General features: G+C 33.2%; 2 protein-coding genes across 3 annotated transcripts; one reads left to right on the top strand and one right to left on the bottom strand.

Moving 5' to 3' along the window:
- The first annotated feature begins 6651 nt into the window (after positions 1 to 6651).
- Positions 6652 to 23427, top strand: LOC134695533 (uncharacterized). Its single transcript, XM_063556821.1, has 4 exons — positions 6652 to 6732; positions 10054 to 10452; positions 12794 to 12891; positions 21766 to 23427. Exons 2-4 carry the CDS (start codon positions 10054 to 10056, stop codon positions 23348 to 23350), a joined length of 2082 nt encoding a protein of 693 aa, XP_063412891.1. The 5' UTR covers positions 6652 to 6732; the 3' UTR covers positions 23351 to 23427.
- LOC134695534 (uncharacterized) lies at positions 17415 to 21355 on the bottom strand. 2 transcript variants are annotated; one of them, XM_063556823.1, is made up of 2 exons: positions 20357 to 21355; positions 17415 to 19903 (listed from the first exon to the last, which is right to left on the bottom strand). In XM_063556823.1, the coding sequence occupies exons 1-2, from the start codon at positions 20460 to 20462 to the stop codon at positions 18795 to 18797; spliced, it is 1215 nt and encodes a 404-aa protein (XP_063412893.1). In that variant the 5' UTR covers positions 20463 to 21355; the 3' UTR covers positions 17415 to 18794. The 2 variants fall into 2 exon arrangements, with proteins under 2 accessions (XP_063412893.1, XP_063412892.1); XM_063556822.1 differs by having other exon boundaries at positions 20223 to 20470.
- Positions 23428 to 24699: the final 1272 nt, after the last annotated feature.

Here is a 24699-nt window from a genome sequence, read left to right as displayed (position 1 = left end):
AATTAATTTGGAGACCATTGTTATGGTGAATAAATGTCAATTACCAATCCTTTATTGCGTGATATGTTATCAGTTAGGGAAATTACTTATCAAATCAGGATTACCATAATATGTGTTCACATGAAGCAGATTTTGTTTAACATATCAGAACATCCCAATTTTTTGGGGGTTCGTGTTTAGTTTTTTTTATAATGTTTTGGTGGTATCTCGTCGTTTTCTTTTCCTTTTTTTTTGGTCATAATTTTGTAAGTCCTCTTCAACATTCGAGTTTAGATTCACATAAACGTAACTTCCGTCTCTATATCTTTCAATAAATCGAAACAAATGCATGTTGACAGATAGTCGAGGATGTGATTACTTGTTGGCTTTGATTCTTTTAATTGTTTTGTATTAAATATTCTTGTCGCTACAGTATTATTTTGTTTATGACAAAAAGACTTTGTTTTACATTTTCATTTCATTTCGGGGCCTTTTATAGCTGACTATGCGGTATGGGATTTGTTCATTGTTGAAGGCTGTACAGTGACCCATAGATGTTTATTTCTGTGACATTTTGGTCTCGTGTGGAAAGTTGTCTAATTGGCAATCATACCACATCTTATTTTTTATATTGAAATGTGTGAAAATCGATGGCCGTCTTTCACTTTACTTTCATGGGTTCGTGGGTTTTACTCACTTGGATATACTTGAATTATGTTGACCCAAAACACATGTACAACCAATCAAACAGAAACCAGGTATCCATTATACAAGATTATGTAAAGCTATGAGCTTTAAAGACAAGAAAATGTACTTAGCAAGGTCGTTAATCTTAACTTTTATTGATATACTATGTCGTGTATAAAGATAGACGTGGGTATACCTCAAATATGAAATAAGTCCAATACATAAGTAATCAGAAGTTACGTAAAGGTCGATTGCTAATATATAACAATAGATATGGTTAATACTATCTGCCTTATTCTTCAATACAAATTCAACAAATAACACCAGGAAATAAAATATGGATACATGATTGTTTAAGCCTATTTTATAATTCAAATAATCAAACTTTTTATCGTTTATTGCTTCAATCATAATTCAGGCAGTTGCTTTTTAATTCTAAACTTTTTATCATTGTGTCTATCCAATTTTTTTTTATAAAGCTGACTATACGGTATAAGTTTTGTTCATTTTGAAAGTCGTACAATAAAGGTTTGGTTTTCGTATTGAAGTTCATTGATAACAACTTTGAAAAACAATGAACACAAATCATGGACACGTGACAAATATGTGAGATTAAAACATGTAGAGAGCGTATAACTTGCGCAGGGTTTTTATTAATTTGCCTTGCCTTCAAATTATTTTTATAAAAAAATGTCATTTAGTCTTTTTATTCTGATTTTCTAGATTCCACTGTAATTTACCATTTTCATTACAGTTTAATCCGTCGAACTTGCATTGTGCTGTCGTACTCGAGTTAGTGCGGTCACTACTGTTCGGAAACAAATTAATTTGCAAGAAATTTAAGAATCAAACACTTTTTTTTTAAATGATAACTTGCTTATTGTTTCTGATGAGAATATAATGATTCAAACAATGGTTTTGAATGAATACTATGGTTGTAACTTATTTTACTTGAAAAACTACGCACACTCACCATCTGTAATAAAAAAAACATCCCAAAAGTTGTCCGTCTGGATTCAATTCTTATCTAAATAAAGACAATACAGAAATTCGACATTCTATTCAGCGCATGATATTGTATCTTTATTCAACGAATAAGATAAAGAATATATGGTATTGCCTTTGAGACAACTTTACACTGGGTCGATGCCACTGCTGGTGGAGTTTTAACTCCCCTAGGGAATCACGATCTAGTAGTCAGCACTTCTGTGCTGACATGAATTATCATTGATATGGTCATTTTATAAATTAACTGCTTTCAAATTATTTTTTTTAAATACTAAGGCTTTTCTACCTAATCGATAACCTTAGCTGTATTTGGCAAAACTTTTAGGAATTTGGTCCTCAATGCTCTTTAACTACGTACTTTAGTTTGCGTTTTTAACTTTTTTTTGATTCGAGTGTCACTGATGAGTCTTTTTAAACGAAACGCGCGTCTGGTGTAAATTCAAAATTTAATCCTGATATAAATGATGAGTTTCGTTCCACTTGATTGTGAATTGACTTGAATGTTAACAACTATATGTCAACAATAAATGGCCCCAGACACAAGTCCACAGAATATGCAACAATTCCAACAAGAAAAACAACGACCTGACAAATGACAAAACAATAAACAAAATAAACACAAAACAATCTGAAACTGAATCTTAACTACATGCTTAAAGGGTGTATGATAAAGTTTACCAAAGCCTTTCAAATACTCAATACAATCACATAAACAGTACCACTTTTGTCGTATCAGATGCACAATAAGCATCAATGTTTGATCATTGATATTCTAGGCCATGATATTAAAAAGAACACAACATAACGTAAACTTTAACTTCATCAGTCATAATATCCTTCTATCATCAACGAACTAAACAAAGAAATAACGCGCCGGGTGCCGTTTACGGTGCATGAAATGCTAACACTTCCGGAGCACCTGATTTCACTTACAGTTTTTTTTTGTGCGTGTTGTCTTTTATGTATTCTTTAAAAATGTTGATGTAAATGTCCTTTTAGTCTTTGTTTACTCCTTGGTTTTCATTGTTATTGTCTTGAGCAACCGTTAAAAAAGCATCAGAGCTTTGTAGGAGGGTTATATATTCCATAATTTATAATGATTTCGAGATATCATAACACAATGCTTACATAGAAGATGATATGCATTCCTGCATTGACCAAAGTAGTAGTTACTAAACCTATACATGGTCATGATCTACTCCATTAAATCCATGTAATGACGTATTGAAATCTTTCTTTGAAATCTTTTTTTCAATGCTTTTGCTTAAATTATAAGGAAACAACATTCAACATGATAGGAATGTATCTCCCTCATGCAAAGCTCTGATTCTTTTCACGAATTTGGCTATACTTTTTGGACCTTTTGGATTATAGCTCTTCATCTTTTATATAAGCTTTGGACCTCAAATATTTTGGCCACGAGCATCACTGAAGAGACATGTTTTGTCGAAATGCGCATCTGGTGCAACAAAATTGGTACCGTTGATTTTATTACTACCACTGGGTCGATGCCTCTGCTGGTGGACTATTAGTCCCCGAGGGTATCACCAGCCCAGTAGCCAGTACTTCGGTACTGGCATGAAAATACGGATTTTTTGTGTTATTAAAATTTGCTGTTACAAATATTAAAAATTATTATAAATTAAGGAATGTATCTCCCTCATGCAAAACTCTGATTCTTTCCACGAATTTGTCTATACTTTTTGGACCTTTTGGATTATAGCTCTTCATCTTTTATATAAGCTTTGGACTTCAAATATTTTGGCCACGAGCATCACTGAAGAGACATGTTTTGTCGAAATGCGCATCTGGTGCAACAAAATTGGTACCGTTGATTTTATAGTACGTGCTATATATAAAAAGATTATCATTGTAAAAGTAAAGATACAAGATAAAAGTATCTTAGAAGAATTATGTTTATCTAATTCTTGACCCAATGCATGTATATATCATAAACTTAGTCTTCTGTGTAAGAATTTATAATTTTTTGTGCAAACATAACGTATGATCTTCATTTTTGTTTCTATCTGTCTATTATGAAGTGAAAAAATGGCGGCTACTTAATTGTCGTATTTTGAAGCCGTAGTTTATGGAGTGTTCCCTTTTAGTAAACAAAGAAGCGTGCATATTAAGCACGTATATAACATGTACAATCAGATAAAATTTTATTTTAATGACAGATCCATGCATATTGCAATCACCGGATTTTTAAGAGAAGGGTCACGCTAAGGTCACTTGCATACGGAAAATAGGTCGAAAAATTGCTTAAGGTAAACTTCTTCTAAATGTGGACAAAGTAAAGAATTTTTTTGAAGAAAAAGACTAAGTACATATGTTTTATAATGAAAACTATCCATTCAGTTATAAAAAAAAACAACCATATGCATCATTTTTTCTTATTTGAGGTTTCATATGACTTTGAACTATATAAAAAGTATACACCAAAAGTGAGTCAAAAAGAGTATAACAAAAATGCCGAACTACATTTGGTAAACAAAATTATGAGAAAACCATAACAACTGACACCATCACACGATTTGAAGCAACGAAATGAGCGGTAAAGAAACTGACATATTACTGATTTTGTATAGGCATTCCCCCTAAGTAGTAAGGCCTGGTTAATAAGCTAGCAAAACCTCTCATTTATATGACTGTTGTTTATAGTTCGTGTATCTAACAAAAATGGTGGAACAACCTGAATAGACATAACATTGACGGATAAAGCAGCATTGACTTAACATACATTTACAGACATGTAAAATAACTGAATAAAACTTTCAAACAAATATATAAATCAATCTAATAAAGAATCAAAGAAAAACGTTTAGTGCTTGTAAGTGAATTTAAAGAAAAACGCCAACAAAATGTGTGTGTATTCTATGGGACATTTCATATTTAGCGCATTCATTCTAGGTATAGTGACGATTAATAAAAATAAGAGCCACGAAATAATAACCACGCTGCAAAAACTTGTTATGTCCAAATTGCACATCATGACCATCCTGCACCAGGAACGCTCCAACGGCTTAAACACGATAGCGGGATATATAAATACAAATTCAGAAAAAGAAGGTATACATTTTTAGCACCTAGAATCTATAACTGCTGAAGCATTTTTGTTTAAAGGGGAACTAGCTACGAGATATATATAAAAAATCTAAAATATGTTTGCAGAATATTTTTGTTCAATCATTAATGGAAGTGAAATATTGAAATAATAATTCGCTTTTAGCAGCCACTATGGTTTATTTTTTCATAATAAGCGAAGGAATATTGATAATGTATTATTCTTTTATAAGTGAATAAATCGATCTCATTAAATCCATATGCATGAAACCTTCAACTGAACCCCTTAGTAAGTGATGTATAACACGTGAATTGTGTGCGTAAAGTTATTTAAAGTAAAAGAATGTCAACATTGAAAGTGAATCAAAGGTAAATCATTTAATTGTTTCGATCCACAAAAACTCGTTCTTATACGGATAAAGGCGACGATTAACTTATATTTTAAATCAATAATATAAATTTAAACAGGTATAGAAAAATCCAATTACACGAGTTCGTTTCATCTATTTATATCTTAATTTATGTTTATACCACTTATATGGTCATCGGAAGTATTCGGAGGCCAACTCGATAATTAAATAAATAGCCTCTAGACTTATATGCACACGAAAAAAAGCTAGATATTCTCGACCCTATGCCATGCAAGTTACACCTGGGACCACCCCTAGTTTTTGGTAGGGTTCATGTTGTTTTTTCTTTAGTTTTCTATGTTGTTTGTTTGTTCTTTAGTTTTCTATTTTGTGTCATGTGCACTATTGTTTTTCTGTTTGTCTTTTTCACTTTTAGCAATGGCGTTGTCAGTTTGTTTTAGATTTATGAGTTTGACTGTCCCATTGGTATCTTTCGTTCCTCTTTTACATGTTTTAGACTTTTTATAATTTGGATAAATGTTGTTCGTTGTTATTTTAAAATCAAATGCTAGAATTTGAATCAAATCGGTGACCATGAATTTTAAAGCTAGTGCTCCTTGAAAGGACGCGACGCCCTTTGGCAAAACTCTGGCTCATTTTTTATTGGCTCAGACACCGATGATGTTTAGTCTGGGTATTGGCTGCAAGCTCTTTTAATCTCCATTTAATCTACATACGCGGGTTTAAGTTGGCATATTACTATTGCGAAGTTATTTGTTATACAACTGTATTTTATATTCAAATTGTTTTGTAAAAAGTATCGAGAATTAAAAACCCGGGGAAAATGATTTTAAAAGTGCATTGTCAGAAAGGAGATTGGTTTAAAAAAAGTAAATTCTGCCGTCACGTTTAATGTGAAGTTTACATAAAATCACTTACCAAACAGTTCACATATTCAGAATATTTAGTTTAGGTATACTAGTTTTAAGTCGGCGAGTTATATTCCGTACTAATAACCTTTACGGAAATATCTATTCGATGATGCATTATTTTAAAGTTCCAAAGGACAATGACTTGAAATTTACATAAATATATTACCATACGTCAATATATACTTTGTATATATATTGCATAAAAATCAGCTTAATGATTGTCCAATTCGAATACAAATTGAATACGAAGATTTAATTGCCAATTTGACAAATGTTATAATTAACTATTCATTTTGAAAATACATGCTTACTTAACTGATTCAGACTCACTGAATATAAATTAATTTACACTGTATATCAACGTCAAGACGGAAGTTTAAGTTTCTTTTTCATTTTACGCAAATAATAAAGAGTATAAAAAATAAACACTAATTTTCTTATACTTAGTAGATGTTTTCACATTTTTACTATATTAATTAATGTAAAACTTAGTTATGTATGAAATCAATCTCATTGTGTTTACTTGAGGTTGATTAAACAAAGAATAATACCTTTGGATATATAGTTTATTAGTTGTTTTTACATTGAAGGTGTGATCTTTTTAATTTCAAACGGTGACATATGCTACGAACAATTGCTTTTATTACCAATACATACTTTCCTCTCATCAATTAGAGTTAACTCAGTTCTTAAATCCTGGCAGGAGAAAGGTACGTAGTTTTTTATCACTTGAAGTGAATAATTTATCATCAATGTTTATTTGGTTAATTTGACCAAATTTAACCATACTGTCTGCTTAAACAGAATTATTATTTCACTATTTCACTTTATTTTAAATGATTAGCTAGTGCCCGTTCAGATGTATAACATTATAATAACAGTTTGTTGCTTAAGGACACAATTTATCTTATAAGACTAAATGATGAGGAATTCTATATAAGAGCACGTGCAGATAAAAATAAATCCACAAAGTCTAACAAAAAAACTGAACATCAATTTAAATTCCCCACAAAAAAATCCATATTAAAATTTCCAAATCAAATAAAAGCTAAAAGTCAACGGAACAAGTGAACACGGCTGCCAAATTTCTGACTTGTGTTTTGCGGGGAAAAAAATCTGACTTGATTGATAATTGATTGCAGTTCCGTGATTATCATAAAATTGGATGACCAGTCCAAACAGACGTTAAAGGTAAATGTGGCATTAAGCGGTAAAATATCGGAATATATTACATTGTATTATACTATATCGTGCTATATCGCAAAGTTAGGCCGTGTTCACATTGACCTAAATTCGGTGTTGTGTTAGTGTAACTCACACGTAAACTAAACACAATTGCGTTCCCATTGATAAAACTCAATGTTTACATGTAGTTTAAATCATGTTTTATCTACACACAGTCGATAGTCAATGTAGGCCTTGTGTAGGTTAAGTGTACACAAAACTAGGCAGTTAGGACATTAGTTTTACCGTGTATATATTTAAGGAGGAAACTATTTTTGAGTAAAATTGATATTTTTGATAATTATTAGTATAGTTCTTTACAGAAATTGTTGTCTAAATTTTACAGATTTTGTTTTGTTAAAAAAAATTAACGTGCTTTTATTTATTAACCCCTGATCAAGACTCAAACAAGCATCATTGCCGAACCTGATAAGGAAACTTGAACAACCAATTGATTTTCGGGGGTGGGGGCGGGGCTATTATAGTTGAGTATAAAACATAAAGGCAAGGGGTGGGAGTGGTGAGCTATGGATTTTGTTTTGGAAACAAAAAAATGTTTCCAGTTTTTGGCCCTGAAAATTTTTTGTTTGTTTCACCCTCAGCTGCCACTATATATATATAATGCTAAAATTGATTTCGACTTGTCATCAAAATTTGTCCTGAAAAAAATCAATAGCCCCCTACACCCCCCCCCTATCCCTCCTCATTACATGAAGTAAATAGTTGCTGCCTAATTCATTTGAAAAGGTCTTCCCGAATTGACTTGACGTACACAGGAATATTCGCCACTGGTCTTTACTCAAACAACGATATACGCATTATGCATGACTAAAAAAAGTGTGAGGTAAATGATATGTTTGTCTAGTATCTCAGATCCATTAAATAACACTTAAAATAAATTAAAAAAAACGTTACCATATTCCTTTACCAAATACTCCTTGGAGAAGAAATACCATTTGAAACAAACAGAAAAGATAAAAATGTAGTGATCCCTAATATGTTAATTTTTTTTTAGGCTGTAAGCACGCTGCTGCAGCTAACGTTTTCTAATGCATAATCGGGACATCTCTAGTACATGTATATTCAATCTACTGCAAATTATAAAAATGGCTTTCATAAAGTAGCAACCACTTGACTTAAAAAACTAGAGGCTCTAAAGAGCCTGTGTCGCTCACCTTGGTACATTTGTATATGTGAATATTCAACAAAGGACACAGATGGATTCGTGACAAAATTGTGTTTTGGTGATGGTGATATGTTTGTAGATCTAACTTTACTGAACATTCTTGCTGCGTACATATATCCCCATCTATAATGATTGGCCCAGTAGTTTCAGTTAAAAGTGTTAGTAAAAATTTACAAATTTTATGAAAATTGTTAAAAATTGACTATCGATTCGTCTGAAATTTTCAGGGCAGATAGATCTTGACCTGATAAACAATTTAACCCATGCCAGTTTTCCTCTTAATGCTTTGGTTTTTGAGTTATAAGCCAAAAAAATGCATTTTACCCCTATGTTCTATTTTTAGCCATGGCGGCCATCTTGGTAGGTTGACCGGGTCACCGGACACAATTTTTAAACTAGATACCCCAATGATGATTGTGGCCAAGTTTGGTTTAATATGGCGCAGTAGTTTCAGAGGAGAAGATTTTTGTAAAAGATAATTAAGATTTACAAAAAATGGTTAAAAATTGACTATAAAGGGCAATAACTCCTAAAGGGGTCATTTGACCATTTCGGTAATGTTGACTTATTTGTAAATCTTATTTTGCTGAACATTATTGCTGTTTACAGTTTATCTCTATCTATAATATTTTTCAAGATAATAACCAAAAACAGCAAAATTTCCTTAAAATTACCAATTTAGGGGTAGCAACCCAACAACAGGTTGTTCGATTCATCTGAAATTTTCAGGGCAGATAGATCTTGACCTGATAAACAATTTTACCCCATGTCAGAATTGCTCTAAATGCTTTGGTTTTTGAGTTATAAGCCAAAAACTGCATTTTACCCCTATGTTCTATTTTTAGCCATGGCGGCCATCTTGGTTGGTTGACCGGGTCACCGGACACAATTTTTAAACTAGATACCCCAATGATGATTGTGGCCAAGTTTGGTTTAATTTGGCCTGGTAGTTTCAGAGGAGAAGATTTTTGTAAAAGTTAACGCAGGACGACGACGGACGACGACGACGACGGACGACGACAGACGCCGGACGCAAAGTGATGAGAAAAGCTCACTTGGCCCTTCGGGCCGGGTGAGCTAAAAAGGGGGAGGGTTATTTGTTTTTATCTGAGTCAGATTTTTTTTCGCGCGTACGTTTTCATTCCTTTTTTTTCGATGCTGGTGATCAAATACTTTTTTTTCTCAATATTTAACACTACAATGTATGGGGAAACTCTTGATTCAGAATATTTTTTCTATCATCTGTATGACCATTTTTTTTTTATCAAATTGGGGATCGGAATATTTCAATTCCCACCCCGATCCCCCTTTTGTTTCCTTACCGCCAGAAAAATTTTCCAAAAGTTTTGAATTCAGTTCTACGTAATGAACATTTAAATGTCATATAGTTTACAAGTGAGAACAAATCTTATGTACAGGTAGCTAAACAAGGTGTATAGATGTGAACAAATGTAATGTGAAACCAGTGTACAGTACACTAAACTAATTGTAAACATGTTTACTCTACACGGCGTTTGGTGTGACCACGGCCTTATATATCTAGTGTTAATGTAACAATCTATGGACTGAAAATGATTAATTATGTATGAGGGAATAACATTTTCTTATCTTTGTACTTTAGATGAATTGGTACTGTGCTCTTCTCCTATTTATCATAAATGGAGTCGAAGCTCTCATCTACAAGGACTGGTTCCCTGGTCCAATGGAGCAATGCTTAATGGATCGTAGCCGTGGAGTTTCACCGAGAAGGATACCAGCATTTGATATCCTGTTCGAATGTAAAAATTACCAGGTTGCTTATAATAATGTAGATAAGGATGTGGTCAGTCCTGTTACCGAAGACAACGAACGATACTTTAAACATCTTGGTCGTCGTCTGCAGGGACTTGAGTCCGAATACAAACGAAGGAAAAGAAGTGCTAAATGGAAGTGGAATAATCAAAGAAAGGAAATCCGGACGATGACAAACAAACAACTTGATGATTATTTTGCTGCTCTTAAAGCTTTATGGAAAGATGGGGTATATCTTAATATTGATATTGCAAAATTATCGGGAGTTTTCAGATTCAAAATTTGATTATATGTTCACTTTAATTTGTCATTATAGTTTCTAAGATCAATCGGGATTGATCTTCGATTACAGAAACAAAAACTAAAAAAAAGGATTAGAATAATGTTCGTTGCACTTTTCAAACCAATTTACCAGAGTTTTGAATTTAAATTTCAGACAACGCAAATCTTGTACTAGCATTGGCTCGATACCACTGTGTGAATATAAAACAGAAGATGTGGTATGATTGCCAATGAGACAACTGTCCACAAGAGACCAAAATGACCGAACATTTACAACTGTAGGTCACCTTACGGTCTTCAACAGTGAACAAAGCCCATCGTTGAAGACGTACAGTGACATATTGAAGAAGACTGTTAGTTCTCGGTGGGAACATCATGCTCAGTAGTTATTTGACACTTACATGATTTATGATTTAAATTCCCTTTGATAGGTTCAGATTTCATTGTAAAAACCAAGGTTTTAACTCCCTGAGACAAATCTCCCATAAGAAAAAATTATCTAATCTGTTTAGGTTCCTTTTTGTCATCTTCCTTCGACCTTTCTGCATATTTCTTCATCTGTTGATTTTAAAGATTTGAGTTTGAGCTTTTCATGAAATAATCTTTATTCTGAATTATACAAACATCAATCAACTGGTTGAATCAAGTAAGATATGGCTTATTAAGCTTTTTGGTATTTACTTTTAAGTACAATAATCTTACTATTACTAGCACATCTGATTTTACTCCTTCAATTTCTGTTAAATCACACATGAAATTGAGAATGGAAATTGGGAATATCTAAATTCGATAGGAGGAATAATTTGACATTACAATGTAGATGAATTTGATTTTTCTAGTTTCTTATACAAATTTTTACCCAATCTTTGTCTGCCATAAACCCATACCTATTGAAACAATCAAAATTGTAAGGCTTTAGCCAAAGGAGAGAGCTACATCTATTAAAATAATAACACAATATTTATTACTAAGTAACAACATATTCGTATACAATATGCAACACAATCTATCATTGTTTACCTTTTTGCCAATTGTGTCTGTTTGTTTTGTTCACACACTGTTGTCAATATAATGAAATTTGATGTCAGTGTAATACACGTTTGGCAAGTTATAAAACCAGGTTCAATCAACCATTTTCTACAAAAGAGAACGCATTTGCCAAGTCAGGAATGTGAAAGTTGTTATCCATTCGTTTGATGTGTTTCAGCTTTTGATTAAGTTATTCGATTAGGGATTTTCCGTTTTGAATTTTCCTTGGATTTTAGTATGTTTTGTTATTTTACTTCTTACTACCTATTTCAGTTGGAAGGTAACACATTGAAGAACTGATCTTTAAGAAATAATCTGGTTGAAAGACAGCCATACTTTTGGGTACAAAAATTCTATATGGTTTGCTTTTGGTCGAGGATCCATATCGATCTATATTGCGTGTTTAATTTTTTTTGAAACAGGCTAAATGTTACTTCGCAAAAGGAGATGATAATATTAATAACATTATAAACTTCTGAAAAGGAAATGTTATTCATTTTATGCTTTATGAAATTATAATGTGTACAAAAAATGTACAAATTATTATTTGTATTTTGACTTTCTACAATTTGTAATTTGTACAAAACAATTTGTACAAAAAACAATTTGTAAAATTTGACTAAAATCCATTTACAACACATTTATACTGTATGTAAATCAACAACCATACGTACCGGGAAGCAAATGTTGCTCGCTAATAGATCCAAGCCGAATATTTTACCATGAAACGAATTGGAATTTATCAAAAAATGTGTGGAATAATGTTAATATACCTCTTCCTCATATGATCTTGCCCCAACTGATCCTCGTAATAAAGCAAATTATTAAGCATAATTGGTGAATATGGTGTGATTATGTACCACATTGGAAAAGAATATTTGTCAAAAAATCAAACTGAAGCTTTTAAAGACAAAGTTTATTCTCAGCAACGGTCTTTGATATTCAATTTTTGCTTTGTGAAGTTGTTTAAAAGCTTTAAAGGCAGATGGTAGGATTTCTTCAGTGTAAATGCAAAAACGAAAATGCTTCAATATTGAATTGGAATGTTGTGCTATTCCTGATGTTGACTTATAATTTTGATTTTGCACACAAACACTCCATGCTTCATTACGATTTTAATATGGTTCAATTTAGAAATCAAAAGAAGATCGTTATGTTACTATACTTTCATTTGTCATAAGGTTTTATTTGTTTTTCATCGTCATATTAGTTAAGGTCTAGATATTTTGGTGAACAATAGTGAAATATTTTACTTACAGTCCTATTTTGCCATAACAAGACTTCATCAACAGACAGCCATAATGGGTGCACATTTTGGACCCGGATTTCTAGGATGGCACAGAATATATAATTTAGTGTGAGTATTCTTTTTTTCTCAACTGTTATTGATTCATTTACCTGTACATTATTTCTCTTCAGCTGATTTACTTCAAGGATTGTTGTCAAGGCAACTCAATTCATTTTAATTGAAGAAACAAAAAGCAAGTACGTTACTGGAGATGCATCAGACATCAATCCCTCAGTTAATGGTATATCCAGCCTATCCTTATATTATCATTAGAACAATTTTACGGGTGCCAATACTTGTTTTTACAAAATCACGTTTATTCAATGTGCGTTCATTAAAATAAAAATAACGATATTCGTTTAATAGAACCTTGTTTATGACCATATTCATGAACATAGATAACGCAGTTAAGCGAAAGGTTTTGATCAAAACAAAAGAGCTATGGTAATCTTTTCCAGTGGTATATATTAAAAGGGAGAATGATTTATATAAGTTTTTTCCAAACTTGTTTCCAAATCCAATATTTTAACTTTATGTAACATTGTAATATTTCATTAATAAATACTGTTTTAACTTAAAGGATGAGGTGGTATGATTGCCAATGACACAATATGTTACTAGTGACCACATGACACAAAAACAAAACATAATGAGCAAAGCCCATACCGCATAGACAACTATAAAAGGTTCCAGCCTAACTAATGTAAACAAAAAACGAAAAACATATATGTTACACAGCAACAAATAACAACAACTGTATTTCAAGTTCCTGACTTGGGACAGGCAGATACACAGAATGTTTAGGGTGAAACATGTTTGTAGACCATGTTTGTCTTAAAAGCAGATGGCCAATAAAACAACACCTAAATAACAGTTTAACAATTAAACATGTGCGTGATCGCTCAGCCCTTCACTAACCTGGGAAAAAATGTGCCTGTTGAATAGCAGATTACAACTACGGGAATATAACTATTTTATTGAACAAACACTAGTTACCGTCTTTCAAATATTGGGTAACGCAACGTGTGTTATATCATAAATCATTATCGACTGCGTTAGTTATGAATAAATACTTTTATTATATTGGTTGCAATGATTTCCCAGTTAAATAAAAACCTATACTTTCACATGTGAAATAAACGTGGTTATTTCACTCTCTTACGTCATACAATAATAGGAGTTGTCGAGACTCCGATAACGGCGGATCAAAACAAATTGTGAATGCGTAGAAAAAAGATATAGTTCCTTACATGTTTTAAATTAATATCTTTACAAAAGCCGTTTGCCAATGTAATAAAAAGAATAACTAATTAAAGAATTCAAATATCGAAAAATATTCAACTCGTGACCGAATAACACTGATAATTAACTTCGATTAGTTCTTCTATAAATATTAACGCATACCAGCTAAGACAGCAGGACAAGTAAAAATTAAAATCACAAAAATACTGTTGTTTTTTCTATGGTCGGGTTGTTGGCTCTTTGACACATTCCCCATTTCCATTCTCAATTTTATTATTGTTAATTTTCAGTCCTTTCAATTCCACCATTCACGCGCATAAATTATTTTCGATTTAATCGTACTAGTTTAGATTGATCATGCGTTCACATTTAAAGCTAGATCGGTTCATTTTAGATCGATTCAAACTAAAGCTAGGTTTACACTGCCGATCAGATCAACTCGAGCAATCCCGATCAAGACAAATTACGTTATTGGGAGACTGGTCTGACTCAATCGACAAGAATGTTCGGGATAGTCTCTCTTGCTCGTCTTCGATCTGACTTCTTACCAAGAACTTTTGACATGTCAAAACATTCGTGGTAAGGATTGAGAAGCAAGTCACTCGAGAAGGGATCGAGAATTCGTCGAGTAGCGGTCGAAGTGATCGAGAAATGATCGTGTAGAGATTTAGTTTGGTCGGAATACAAAAAAATTACCAATCAGTACTCGATCATTTCGAACTTTGCTCGACTAATGTCCGAAAATCTCTAGATTAACTCGACCAATGCCCGATCGCTTCATGATCACTGCGACTTGTATTTTATGTTATTCCACACCAACTCGACCAATACTCGATACCTTCGCGACCACATTCGACCACTCTTCAATTTCTACTCAGCCATACACGAGAATATATGACTGCTACACGATTCTCTAAATGTGTGTGCAGATCTGATTAACTCTCATAACTCTGCTTCCGCTAAAATATATTGGCAACTTATTTTTAACTGTACAAAAATTCATCCATGTCCAGAATGTGTCTTTACTTTTGCAAAGAGAGGTCACATTTTAAAAGAGAGACAAAAGACATCAAAGGAACAAGCAGACTTAGAGGTCGAAAACAAACCGACAGAGCCATAATGAAAAAGGGAAGACATACAGCAGTCCACATAACATAGAAAACTAAAAACTAAAAACTTAGCAACACGTATATACCAAAAAATCCTGGGATGATATCTGATGTTCCGGAAGGGAAGAAAATCCTGCAGTTTTGGCGAATTTTTCAAATATTAAAGTAACTGTGCAATAATATTCATTGTTAGACTGCTGATGACAAAGTTATCTTTCAAAGTTAGTTTATAAGAACATCGAGTTTATATTTTACCTGTTTTATGGGTTATTTTCTGTTTTGTCTGTCCGTATTTTCCGTTTGTCAGAAACTATAAGTCACCTTACAGTCATTTATTTCATTCGAACTCTTTGACGTCATTTTACATAAAAATGAGACGAAAGACAAATATATTTTTTTGGGTGTGAATTTCTTTCTGCGTCTACAGATTCGTCGTTTGTCAGTTCAAAAAACGATACATTTCTGTCTAACTTTAGCATTTTCTAAACGTGTTCTTGCCCGTCATAACTCCAAACATTGTCTAAAATTACTTAAATTTCAATCCCTCTAACCAAACGATGCATTTGTTTCTACTTCTGGTATGTTTAACAAACTATTACAAACGGCACACAACGTTTAACAAACTTTGGTTAGAAAGAAATGCATGTTTCATAGATACATGTAAAGTTGTAAACTGTTTTAGAAAAGGTATCACTCCAGGGGATTGAAACTCTACTTTGGTTTAAATTTTGGGGAAATATGTGACATCCTTGTCCTCTTTTTACTACTAGTAAATTGTTTGGCAAATACATACAGGTTGTTGCCATAAAGGAAAAAGAAAATGAATATCTTCAACCATTCAACTACTGGATATCAAATCTATGAGAAATACCGATTATATACTTATACACATTTATTTGACAAACAGTTCGCCTTTATTTGTAAGAAAGCAAGGAAATGGGGATTGTAAAGTTTATGTATATTGATATCTAACATAAGTACTAATCCAGTCACAAATCTCATTTTGTTGTGTCATTTCCAAAAAAGAGCAATAAAACTACCATTACATATCAGTGTTCACTATAAAGATGTTTTTATAAGCACTGGGTCCCACTTAGTGCATCTCATACTGCCCACAAAGTAGTCGTCGTGTCAGCCACTGCCTCACCTAGATTTTCGGTTCCTGTTGATGTCTACATCATCTTCTTCGTCTTCTATGCACTCTACAAGTCCCGTCATAGATATTAACCTGTCTCTCTGATCTCTTACCACCTTGCCCACAAATCCAACTGCTTCATTTCTATATATGTAGATATTTAAAATATATGATTTTATTCAGACCTTCTACTGAATGAAACCAAATAAACGAAGAATGTGTCCATGGGACACCAATAATCATGCCCCAGCTAGCATATATGAAATTATAAAGGGTCATGTACGTGAGAACGGACGGATAAGGGTAACGCTTAATGCCCACTCCGAAGCGACAACGGAAAAAACAGACGTTTGTTTTACTAAAAATGTGATACCCGACCAATTCCCGATTATCCCTACGACCCATATACGATCAGGTCGATCTGGTCTGATCGAGATCAGGCTGAGATCGTAAATAGTTGATTTGGTCTAGCTAATCTTGTGAAGATCATGTAAAGATCGTGAATTGATCGGAATTATCGAATAAGTATTCATTTTTTTGTCGGGATAGAGTCGTGTTGGAGTCATTAAGGAGTCGTAAATGGTCGAGTTAATGTCGTGTATAATCGGATGGCGGTCGGGTAATAGTCGTAAACAGACCCGATCAAGAATTTGGTGGAGGTTGGTCGTGGAAATTTGGACAATCGGGATCATCGAGTTGGTCTGATCGGCAGTATGAACCTAGCTTAAACAATCTCTTTTATTGTTTTAGTTTATACCGATTCAAGATCGGATCAAAGCGTTCACATTGGCCTTATATCGATGTAAAGTGAACTGATCAAGTTTAAAACTAGGTCTTAGCTATCCATATCAACCGATCATTAGCAGCTATTTTTTTGCTAGCTGAAATTAAGCGATTAAGGTTTATTTATAATGATCTAAAACAGATAGAAAACGTTCTTTTCTAACTGATGATTGGTTTTTTTTAATGAAGAAACAATTATCATGGAATATCATTTGTCTGTTTTGTAACCCTATTCTTGCACCATGAACGAGTGAAAATGAAAAGTTCAATTGAACTGTAAAATAACTGTTTATCCCAGATGCTTAGTAAGACCAAACAACAAATTGGCAGTATTTGGCCACAGCCTTTAATATTATTATTCTCATAATTTATACATGTTGTATATAACTGAAAAATGAGGTTACCCGCATATTGCTGATTATGGCAACCGTACTGTCATATATATATATATATAAATTACTACCACAGATAATGGTAACTGAAGATAGGATTAAAACAATTTGGAAATCACCGTGGGAACACAGGTGATGGATCGGAACCCTTACATTGTTCATCTAGATCTGTAGTAAATGATCCTATTCATAAAACAAAATGTTTTTTGATGCAGCGAATTATGCCAGATTGACAGTGAAACAGAATAATGATTCATTGTCAACCGCCATATAATGGAGGTTCGCTGCCAAGCTGTGAGCCAAATACATCCACAAAAAAATCAAAGAAAGCTTTCAAGTTACATGTAACTACTAGTAAAGTTGCTCAATAAATCGTAAAAAACTGTATATATCTACAGTAAAAATTTACACACAAGATCAATTATACAAAGTTTGTCTTAGGTAACAATATTATATTTATATCACTGAGACAAAAACACAAAACAAAACAACATATTTCATACTTATATATCAGTAGAGGGGAAAACATGACCATTGGTTTTATGCATGAAAAACTAAAGACCACCTTGAAAAAAATTGTTATTTCCTATGACAGACAAATGCACCCCATCAGATTTATACATGTTTCAGTCCTAGAAATGTCTGGATAGCATATTAAACAATAACCACCCGATTCCAATATATAGTTAGCTACTGTCTTATTAACCCTGTAATAGGCTGTATCTACACTTTAGAATATCTCCGTTTAAACGAGGCAGCATTTGGGACCACACAATTTTAGTGTCAGGCAAGTCCTTTGAAATAAAGGTCATAGCTTGTATCAACTTTTCTCTTAGGTCTTCAGTTTTAATATTCCCTAAATCATTAGCACCTACATGTACGACTAGAAATTTGGGACTGGAGGATCTTAAAACAACCTTTAGTTTAAACAACTTAACTGCATAACTGGAGGAACAAATAAACAATAGAATTTTAACTATTAATAGAAGTAATTCTTTGGTAATAGGCAATCTTGAATCCCTAATTTTGGCCTTGACCGGTTAACTCCCTCCATCATTTTTTATAATAAATGTGAGTAAAATCGCCCAAGACATTCAATCTACTGAAAAAACTTATCCCTGCTAAATAACACTTAATAGAAAATATGCTATAAAATTGCACAATTCATACAAAGGTATTGGCCATACATTTTATAAACCAAACAATTTTCTGAACTCATTAAAGGACAATACACCTCTTTGATGTGTTGTTTAGGTACTTTGGGCAACTGAACTAACTATAAGGGACCCAATTATAGTATGAAATTTATGTTTAAATCTTCTGGTATCCCTGCTGGGGTTGTTCTGGCTGTTGATTTGGTCTTATTTGTGAAGGCAAATTATTTTGCGTGAAATGACAGTTTATAACTGAGTGAACACCATGACATTGTATACATGCATGACTATATTGACAAAATGAATTGAAACATTTGCCGTTATAATTAAAGGCATAGCACTTGGACGTTTTATTCACATTTCTATTAGCAGAAAATGTATTGTAACCAGAAGAAACTACTTCCAAATTTTGTGTGCCAATACTATCAGCCATATATAATAACCAAAGCTCTGGATCTACTATAGCCCATGAACTTGCCGGATCCAGTGTTTTGCGCAACCTAAATTGTTCATCATATAACTTCCAACCTAAATTATTAGGATTTCTTTTTGCACCCAAACGTACAACTGACATGTATTTAAGTAAATCTTGTAATCTACCTGAATGCACAGTACAATATACACTAACAAAAATGATAAATGCTGATGTCCATTGGTCAATAGACCCAATTTTGTTTTGCATATTTTCTGTTTGCACAATAAATTCACCCCCTCTAAAAACAAGCTTTTGTGTAGCCTGCTGAGTATTGTTAATCAACAAAATGCCTAAATCAATAAATTCACTTTTCTGAATTTTTTCTCTAATACTTTGAGAAACATTAAAAGCAATATTAGCATGCATGCTGGGTATCTGAATAGGGTGATCAAAAGTACTAAATGGCATTGTAAAACTTGAGGCACCATTAGTATTACCTAAGGAATGTTCTGGAGGATCTTGACTGGTTACAGTGTTGCACACTCTTTGGTCTGGTAGTGGTACTCTTGAGTATAAAAGGGTATTAGCTGTGCTTGTCAAATCGACTGGCCCTGTACTTGCACTGGTATATATGCCTGCCCCGGTCTGTGAAAACAACATTGGGTATGTACCAGTAGAACTAGTAACGGTTATGAATGGTGTACCAGTATCAACTGTAGGCAACTGTGGTGCAGTTACTGACATAGTGTCAGGTACTCTCTGGTTAGCCTTTTTCCTTGCTGATGCAGCAGCCACTATTGGCAAATTTTTCCTTTTCCTGGCTGACCGCCTGGGCTGTGCTGACATGACTACTAAAAGAATAACTAGAATTTAAAAACAAAAAACACTTGTCTGAATATTCGGTTAATCCAGATTGATTATTGCTTGATTAAATGTCCAGTAGAAAATATCACACATGTGTTATTAATATATATATATATACGAAGCAAAATACTGATGTACATGTATCACAAAATAGCTAAATTAAATTAAATAGGCTGTGACCGGTTTATTATTTAAAAGAAGACAGTACTATTAATAAGGTTGTGTGAATTTCATGTAACTCTGTACTCTATTATCCATCAGGAACACCAATATTCGAAAATTATTTGACTTGATGTAATTGTTTACATTTTAAAAGTACCAATTGACCTCTTGTACACCGGTGAAACTCGTTCATAGAAGGCGAAACAACGGAGACTAGTGTATTTATTATTAAGTGGATTCTTGTTCCTCGAACAGAAGTTTGCAAATAATATGCATACATGTAATGCACACGTTCCCACATCTGACACCATGTATAAAGTTGGCTTCAGCTTTTAAGTGATAGAACTCGGTACGAACTACATATATAATAACAATACAAAGCATTATGGGTACATTCCATTTAAGTGTGTAAATAAACAATAACTAAATTAAGTATGCGGACCAGGACGCGTCTTATAAATTCAAGTATTAAAACACATTAATGTGGGCGTGTAGCCGCGATGATATTCTCCTTTCACCTGATAATGGACACAATCAACGAACTGAATATTTTGCCATGGCTCAAGTTCGCAAACCAACACACGAAAGGTTATTTCAACTCGCCAGATAACTTGAATATTTTTGCTAATTCTGGTAGTCCTAACATGTTACCAAGAAGCATTATTTACCATTTATTATATTTGAAAATTAGCAACGGCAACGAAAAAACATTGAAAGAAAATTCAATAAACCATGTGCTCGCCATGTGCTTCACTAGGTCAGTTACATGCATCCTTGTTTCAAAGTAAACATTTACTTTTTCCCTGTGGAAAGAGACTCAAATCTAAACCAAACTGTTGGCACTTAAAGAAAATTACATAAAATTAACTTTGAAAGAGAAAAAAAAAAAAAATTGTTTTTTGATTTCAGCCATGTGGTCGCCATACACATGTACAGGTATCCTTGTTTTTGGATAATTAACGTCAATATTGTCTTTTATTGCACGAATCCTCGTTAATGTGCGTACAGCTATAACAATTCCTTTCAAAAATTATTATATAACATAAAATACTCCCTGACAATTTTTTGTTGAATAAAATTTTCCTCTGATAACAACAAGTTATTTTAAAAGCAGCCTCTCCTGTTGGACCCGAATTAAAAAAGGATCGTGACGTCAAATTGTATGGTTCACTAACCACCAATGAAATTTGAGTTTTCTTAAACTCACTAATAACCAACCAATGTAATAGTACAGCGCACCGTGATAACTGAATTTAAGTACAGGACTTAAATTCTATTAAATATATGATATGTACTAGTATTACAATTATCATAATTAAGTGTTTAAGAATCTAATGAATTGTGGTTATATTTTTGGGTTGTACCCAAAAAAATGAAATATTTACGTTATTGGTTAGACATCTGCTGTAAAAAGACGTTTTCCACCAATCAACTTAAAAAGTTATGGGTAAGGTTTTTCCCTAAAAAATATTCTTCATAGTGGTCAAGCTGATGACAACTACATAACATAAAAACAGATTTTTCAACAAACCTTATAGTGTTTAAAAAACATTGATTGATAGGGTCGTAAAAATAAACAAAAGATCGTGCTTTGAACAAAGACAAAATAATCCCCTTTCCATATGCCCACTTGAAGTTAAATGGTTGCTCCCTTAGATTTTAAAATTGTTAATTATTTACATTGCAGATTACAGCTGGCTCTCTGGGATAAGAATCCCCGAGTCATGTTACCATACTGTGACACAACATTGGACCACAACATGATAGACCCCAAAAAAAGTATTTTATTTAGTAAACGGTATTTTGGTAATCTCCGAGGAATTGTTGTAACTGGCGCGTTAGGGTTCTGGAATACGACGGCACACGTACTATTACAACGGGATGGTGGGCGGTTTGGATCGTATATGACAGATGAAGGATATAAACAAACAATGTCTCTTAAACATATGCGTGAGGTCACTTTAGGAACATCTTTGGGTCAAATCGAAAGACAACACAACAACCCTCATGTGTATATTGGGGGTCTTATGGGTGATCTCAACTTCGCACCAAATGATCCATTTTTCTTTTGTCATCATAATTACATTGATTATGTTTGGGAAAAGTTTAGGGAAAATCAAAGGAGAAAGAATGTCGACCCAGGTAGTGATTACCCTAGCAACACAATGAATTTACACGAACCAGACACGCGCCTTCCTATGATAGCAGATTATTTGAAAGTTAATCTTACCCAAGCACAATGCAGTCATAATATGTTTTCCGATAAATTTTTGATTAATTTCGCAAATTCACCAAAATATCCAAACTGTGGAAACTATCCACATATTAAGAAAAATGATACGAGGAAGGTATGTTACTCTGTTGAATATGATTCAAGCGAAGATGCAAATGCTAATCTGCTCCAAAGAATTCGAGCTACAAAAAGTGAAGTGAAATTTAAAATAACAAAGGGTTTTATAGCTTCTTCTAATGACAAAAGAAACCAACCTAAAAAAGTTTCTAAAAGATCAGCAAATTTTCACAAATTAACTGCTATCAAGTCAAATTCCGTGTCATCTGGAAACCAACCGATCCAGAACGACTTCCTGTTAAATGGAGTGGTTTCCGCAAAAAATTGGGCATACATACCAGTAAGAATAGTATACAAGCGTCCACCTAATTGTCGTTTCAATATTGGAACGGCTAAGTACCAAAGAGTTATGGAAGAAAAGGCGGAACGTAAAAGACAAGAAAGTCTGAATTTTGAAGATGGTGATTTGTACGATCCACGGGCGTATCCCAGACTTTGGGAAAAAATTCGAGAGGGTAATCCTGCTTCATTTGGTGAATTCAAAGTAAAGGGATCTGGGGAATCTAAAATATTTGTCGAAACCACAGGGTTATCCTACAAAGGAGATTATAAAGAGTATGCTATAGTTGATGAACGGCAACCAATCAGTGAAGCTGTAGCATATGTTGCATTAAAGCGCCCAAGTGATGGTGAAACTGTCCAAACATTTGTAACAGCTTTTGATCCCAATGGACGTGTTTGTGAGGCTCATTGCCACGTGAAAGGCTCAAACCCACCAAAATATGAACGCTGTTCTGGAGTTGTAAACATAAACTCTAAAGAACCAAAAATGTATGGGGATAATTTGGGTGATGCTTATTTGCTAAGATACCGTTTTCAAGGCGACAATCTACCTAGTAGCCATGATGGAGACGTCTTCTTGATGTTTTTCTGTAACTATGGGAAACGATTTCCATGGGAAAAGACATATACTAAGAAATAAATACATTTTGTATATCATATATGCAGATTATCTTTTCAACATGTACAGAAATTCATTAAATGGTTTTTCTTTTTCTTTATGTCATATACCTTTACCAAACCTTTACCAAACAAATTTTAATTAAATAATATCAAACAATTGGCTTTAACTGATAATGCCATGATTCCATTTCGTTCGATGTGAGGCATCTTCACAAGATTGACCTACAGCAGCTTATATTTACTCATATGATACATAGATCAACAGGTTACCAATGTGGTGAAAATCATAGAAATCGATTAAATAGATACAATACAAACTTCGGAAAATGCAAACAGAACTTGAACCAGGCGTGTCTCCTGCTATTTATGCTACTTCCGCAACGTGAATCAATACTGTCGTTCTAATTGTTACTGTAATAAATGTCATAAATGGTAAAACCATCCAGCGTTTTATGCTAATGAACTTGAATTCGAGGCTTCATGTCACGTGTAAGATTACAAACAATAGCTTTCCCGCCTTCATAATGAGCTTTTATCGTTATAAAGTGGTTTTTTTTGTTATTTATATTTATTAAAACGCTAAATGTGAAGAAAAAATATACAAACGAAAAACCGATACGGTTTATGACAGACAAATTTGACAATCAACGATTACCACTGAAATACATACTACTGCATTTGAACAGGCACATATAGGCGAGTGACGTTCAGACCTAAAAAATAGTTTTAATGCACCTATCTAACACACAGCTATATAATATATCATTCGAAAGGAAAAATGTGAAGATTCCATTTTTCCCGGTGGTAAAAGTGAAATATGGTGCACTTTTTTTTAAATTGGGGTCGAAGGTCATTCATAAAAAATTGAAAGAATAACACTTTTGTAGTATTATTGTATTATTTGAAGCAACTGGTAATATAGTTAATTCAAATTTTACTTTACACGATACTTTGATAACGTCTCTCTGATTCTTATTCGCATATCGTTCATGGTTTAGCGATAATTGACGTCATTTTGACGTTTTCACTCTGCTATATGTAAAACGGTACTTTCTACAAAAACGGCGTATAATAACAAATATTTGACCTTCAATGTGTTAATATTTAGTATAATTGATGGTGTGCCATACAAAATAAAAAAGTATGATGAAATTCTTGTAAGAGAAAACAACGCATTAAATAAAGTCAACAGAAGTATACTGCTGTTCAAAACTCATAAATCCATGGACAAAAAACAAAATCGGGGTAACAAACCAAAACCGAGAGAAACGCATTAAATATAAGAGGAGAACAACGACACAACACCGAAACGCAACACACACAGAAACGGACCAAGCATCAGACAAAACACCACGAGAATAACAAATA

Source organism: Mytilus trossulus, chromosome 13, assembly GCF_036588685.1.
Source record: "Mytilus trossulus isolate FHL-02 chromosome 13, PNRI_Mtr1.1.1.hap1, whole genome shotgun sequence".
NCBI lineage: Eukaryota > Metazoa > Mollusca > Bivalvia > Mytilida > Mytilidae > Mytilus > Mytilus trossulus.
This window is presented reverse-complemented; position numbering and strand designations above follow the sequence as displayed.

Excerpts from the sequence above, each read along its gene's own strand:
- LOC134695533 (XM_063556821.1), top strand. The coding sequence starts at position 10,054 with ATGAATTGGTACTGTGCTCTTCTCCTATTTATCATAAATGGAGTCGAA. Across the intron at positions 10,453-12,793 it reads AAGCTTTATGGAAAGATGGG|TCCTATTTTGCCATAACAAG; the intron begins GTATATCTTAAT and ends TTTTACTTACAG. Across the intron at positions 12,892-21,765 it reads CACAGAATATATAATTTAGT|ATTACAGCTGGCTCTCTGGG; the intron begins GTGAGTATTCTT and ends TTTACATTGCAG.
- LOC134695534 (XM_063556822.1), bottom strand. The coding sequence starts at position 20,379 with ATGTGGGAACGTGTGCATTACATGTATGCATATTATTTGCAAACTTCT. Across the intron at positions 19,904-20,222 it reads TCAATTGGTACTTTTAAAAT|TAGTCATGTCAGCACAGCCC; the intron begins GTAAACAATTAC and ends TTATTCTTTTAG.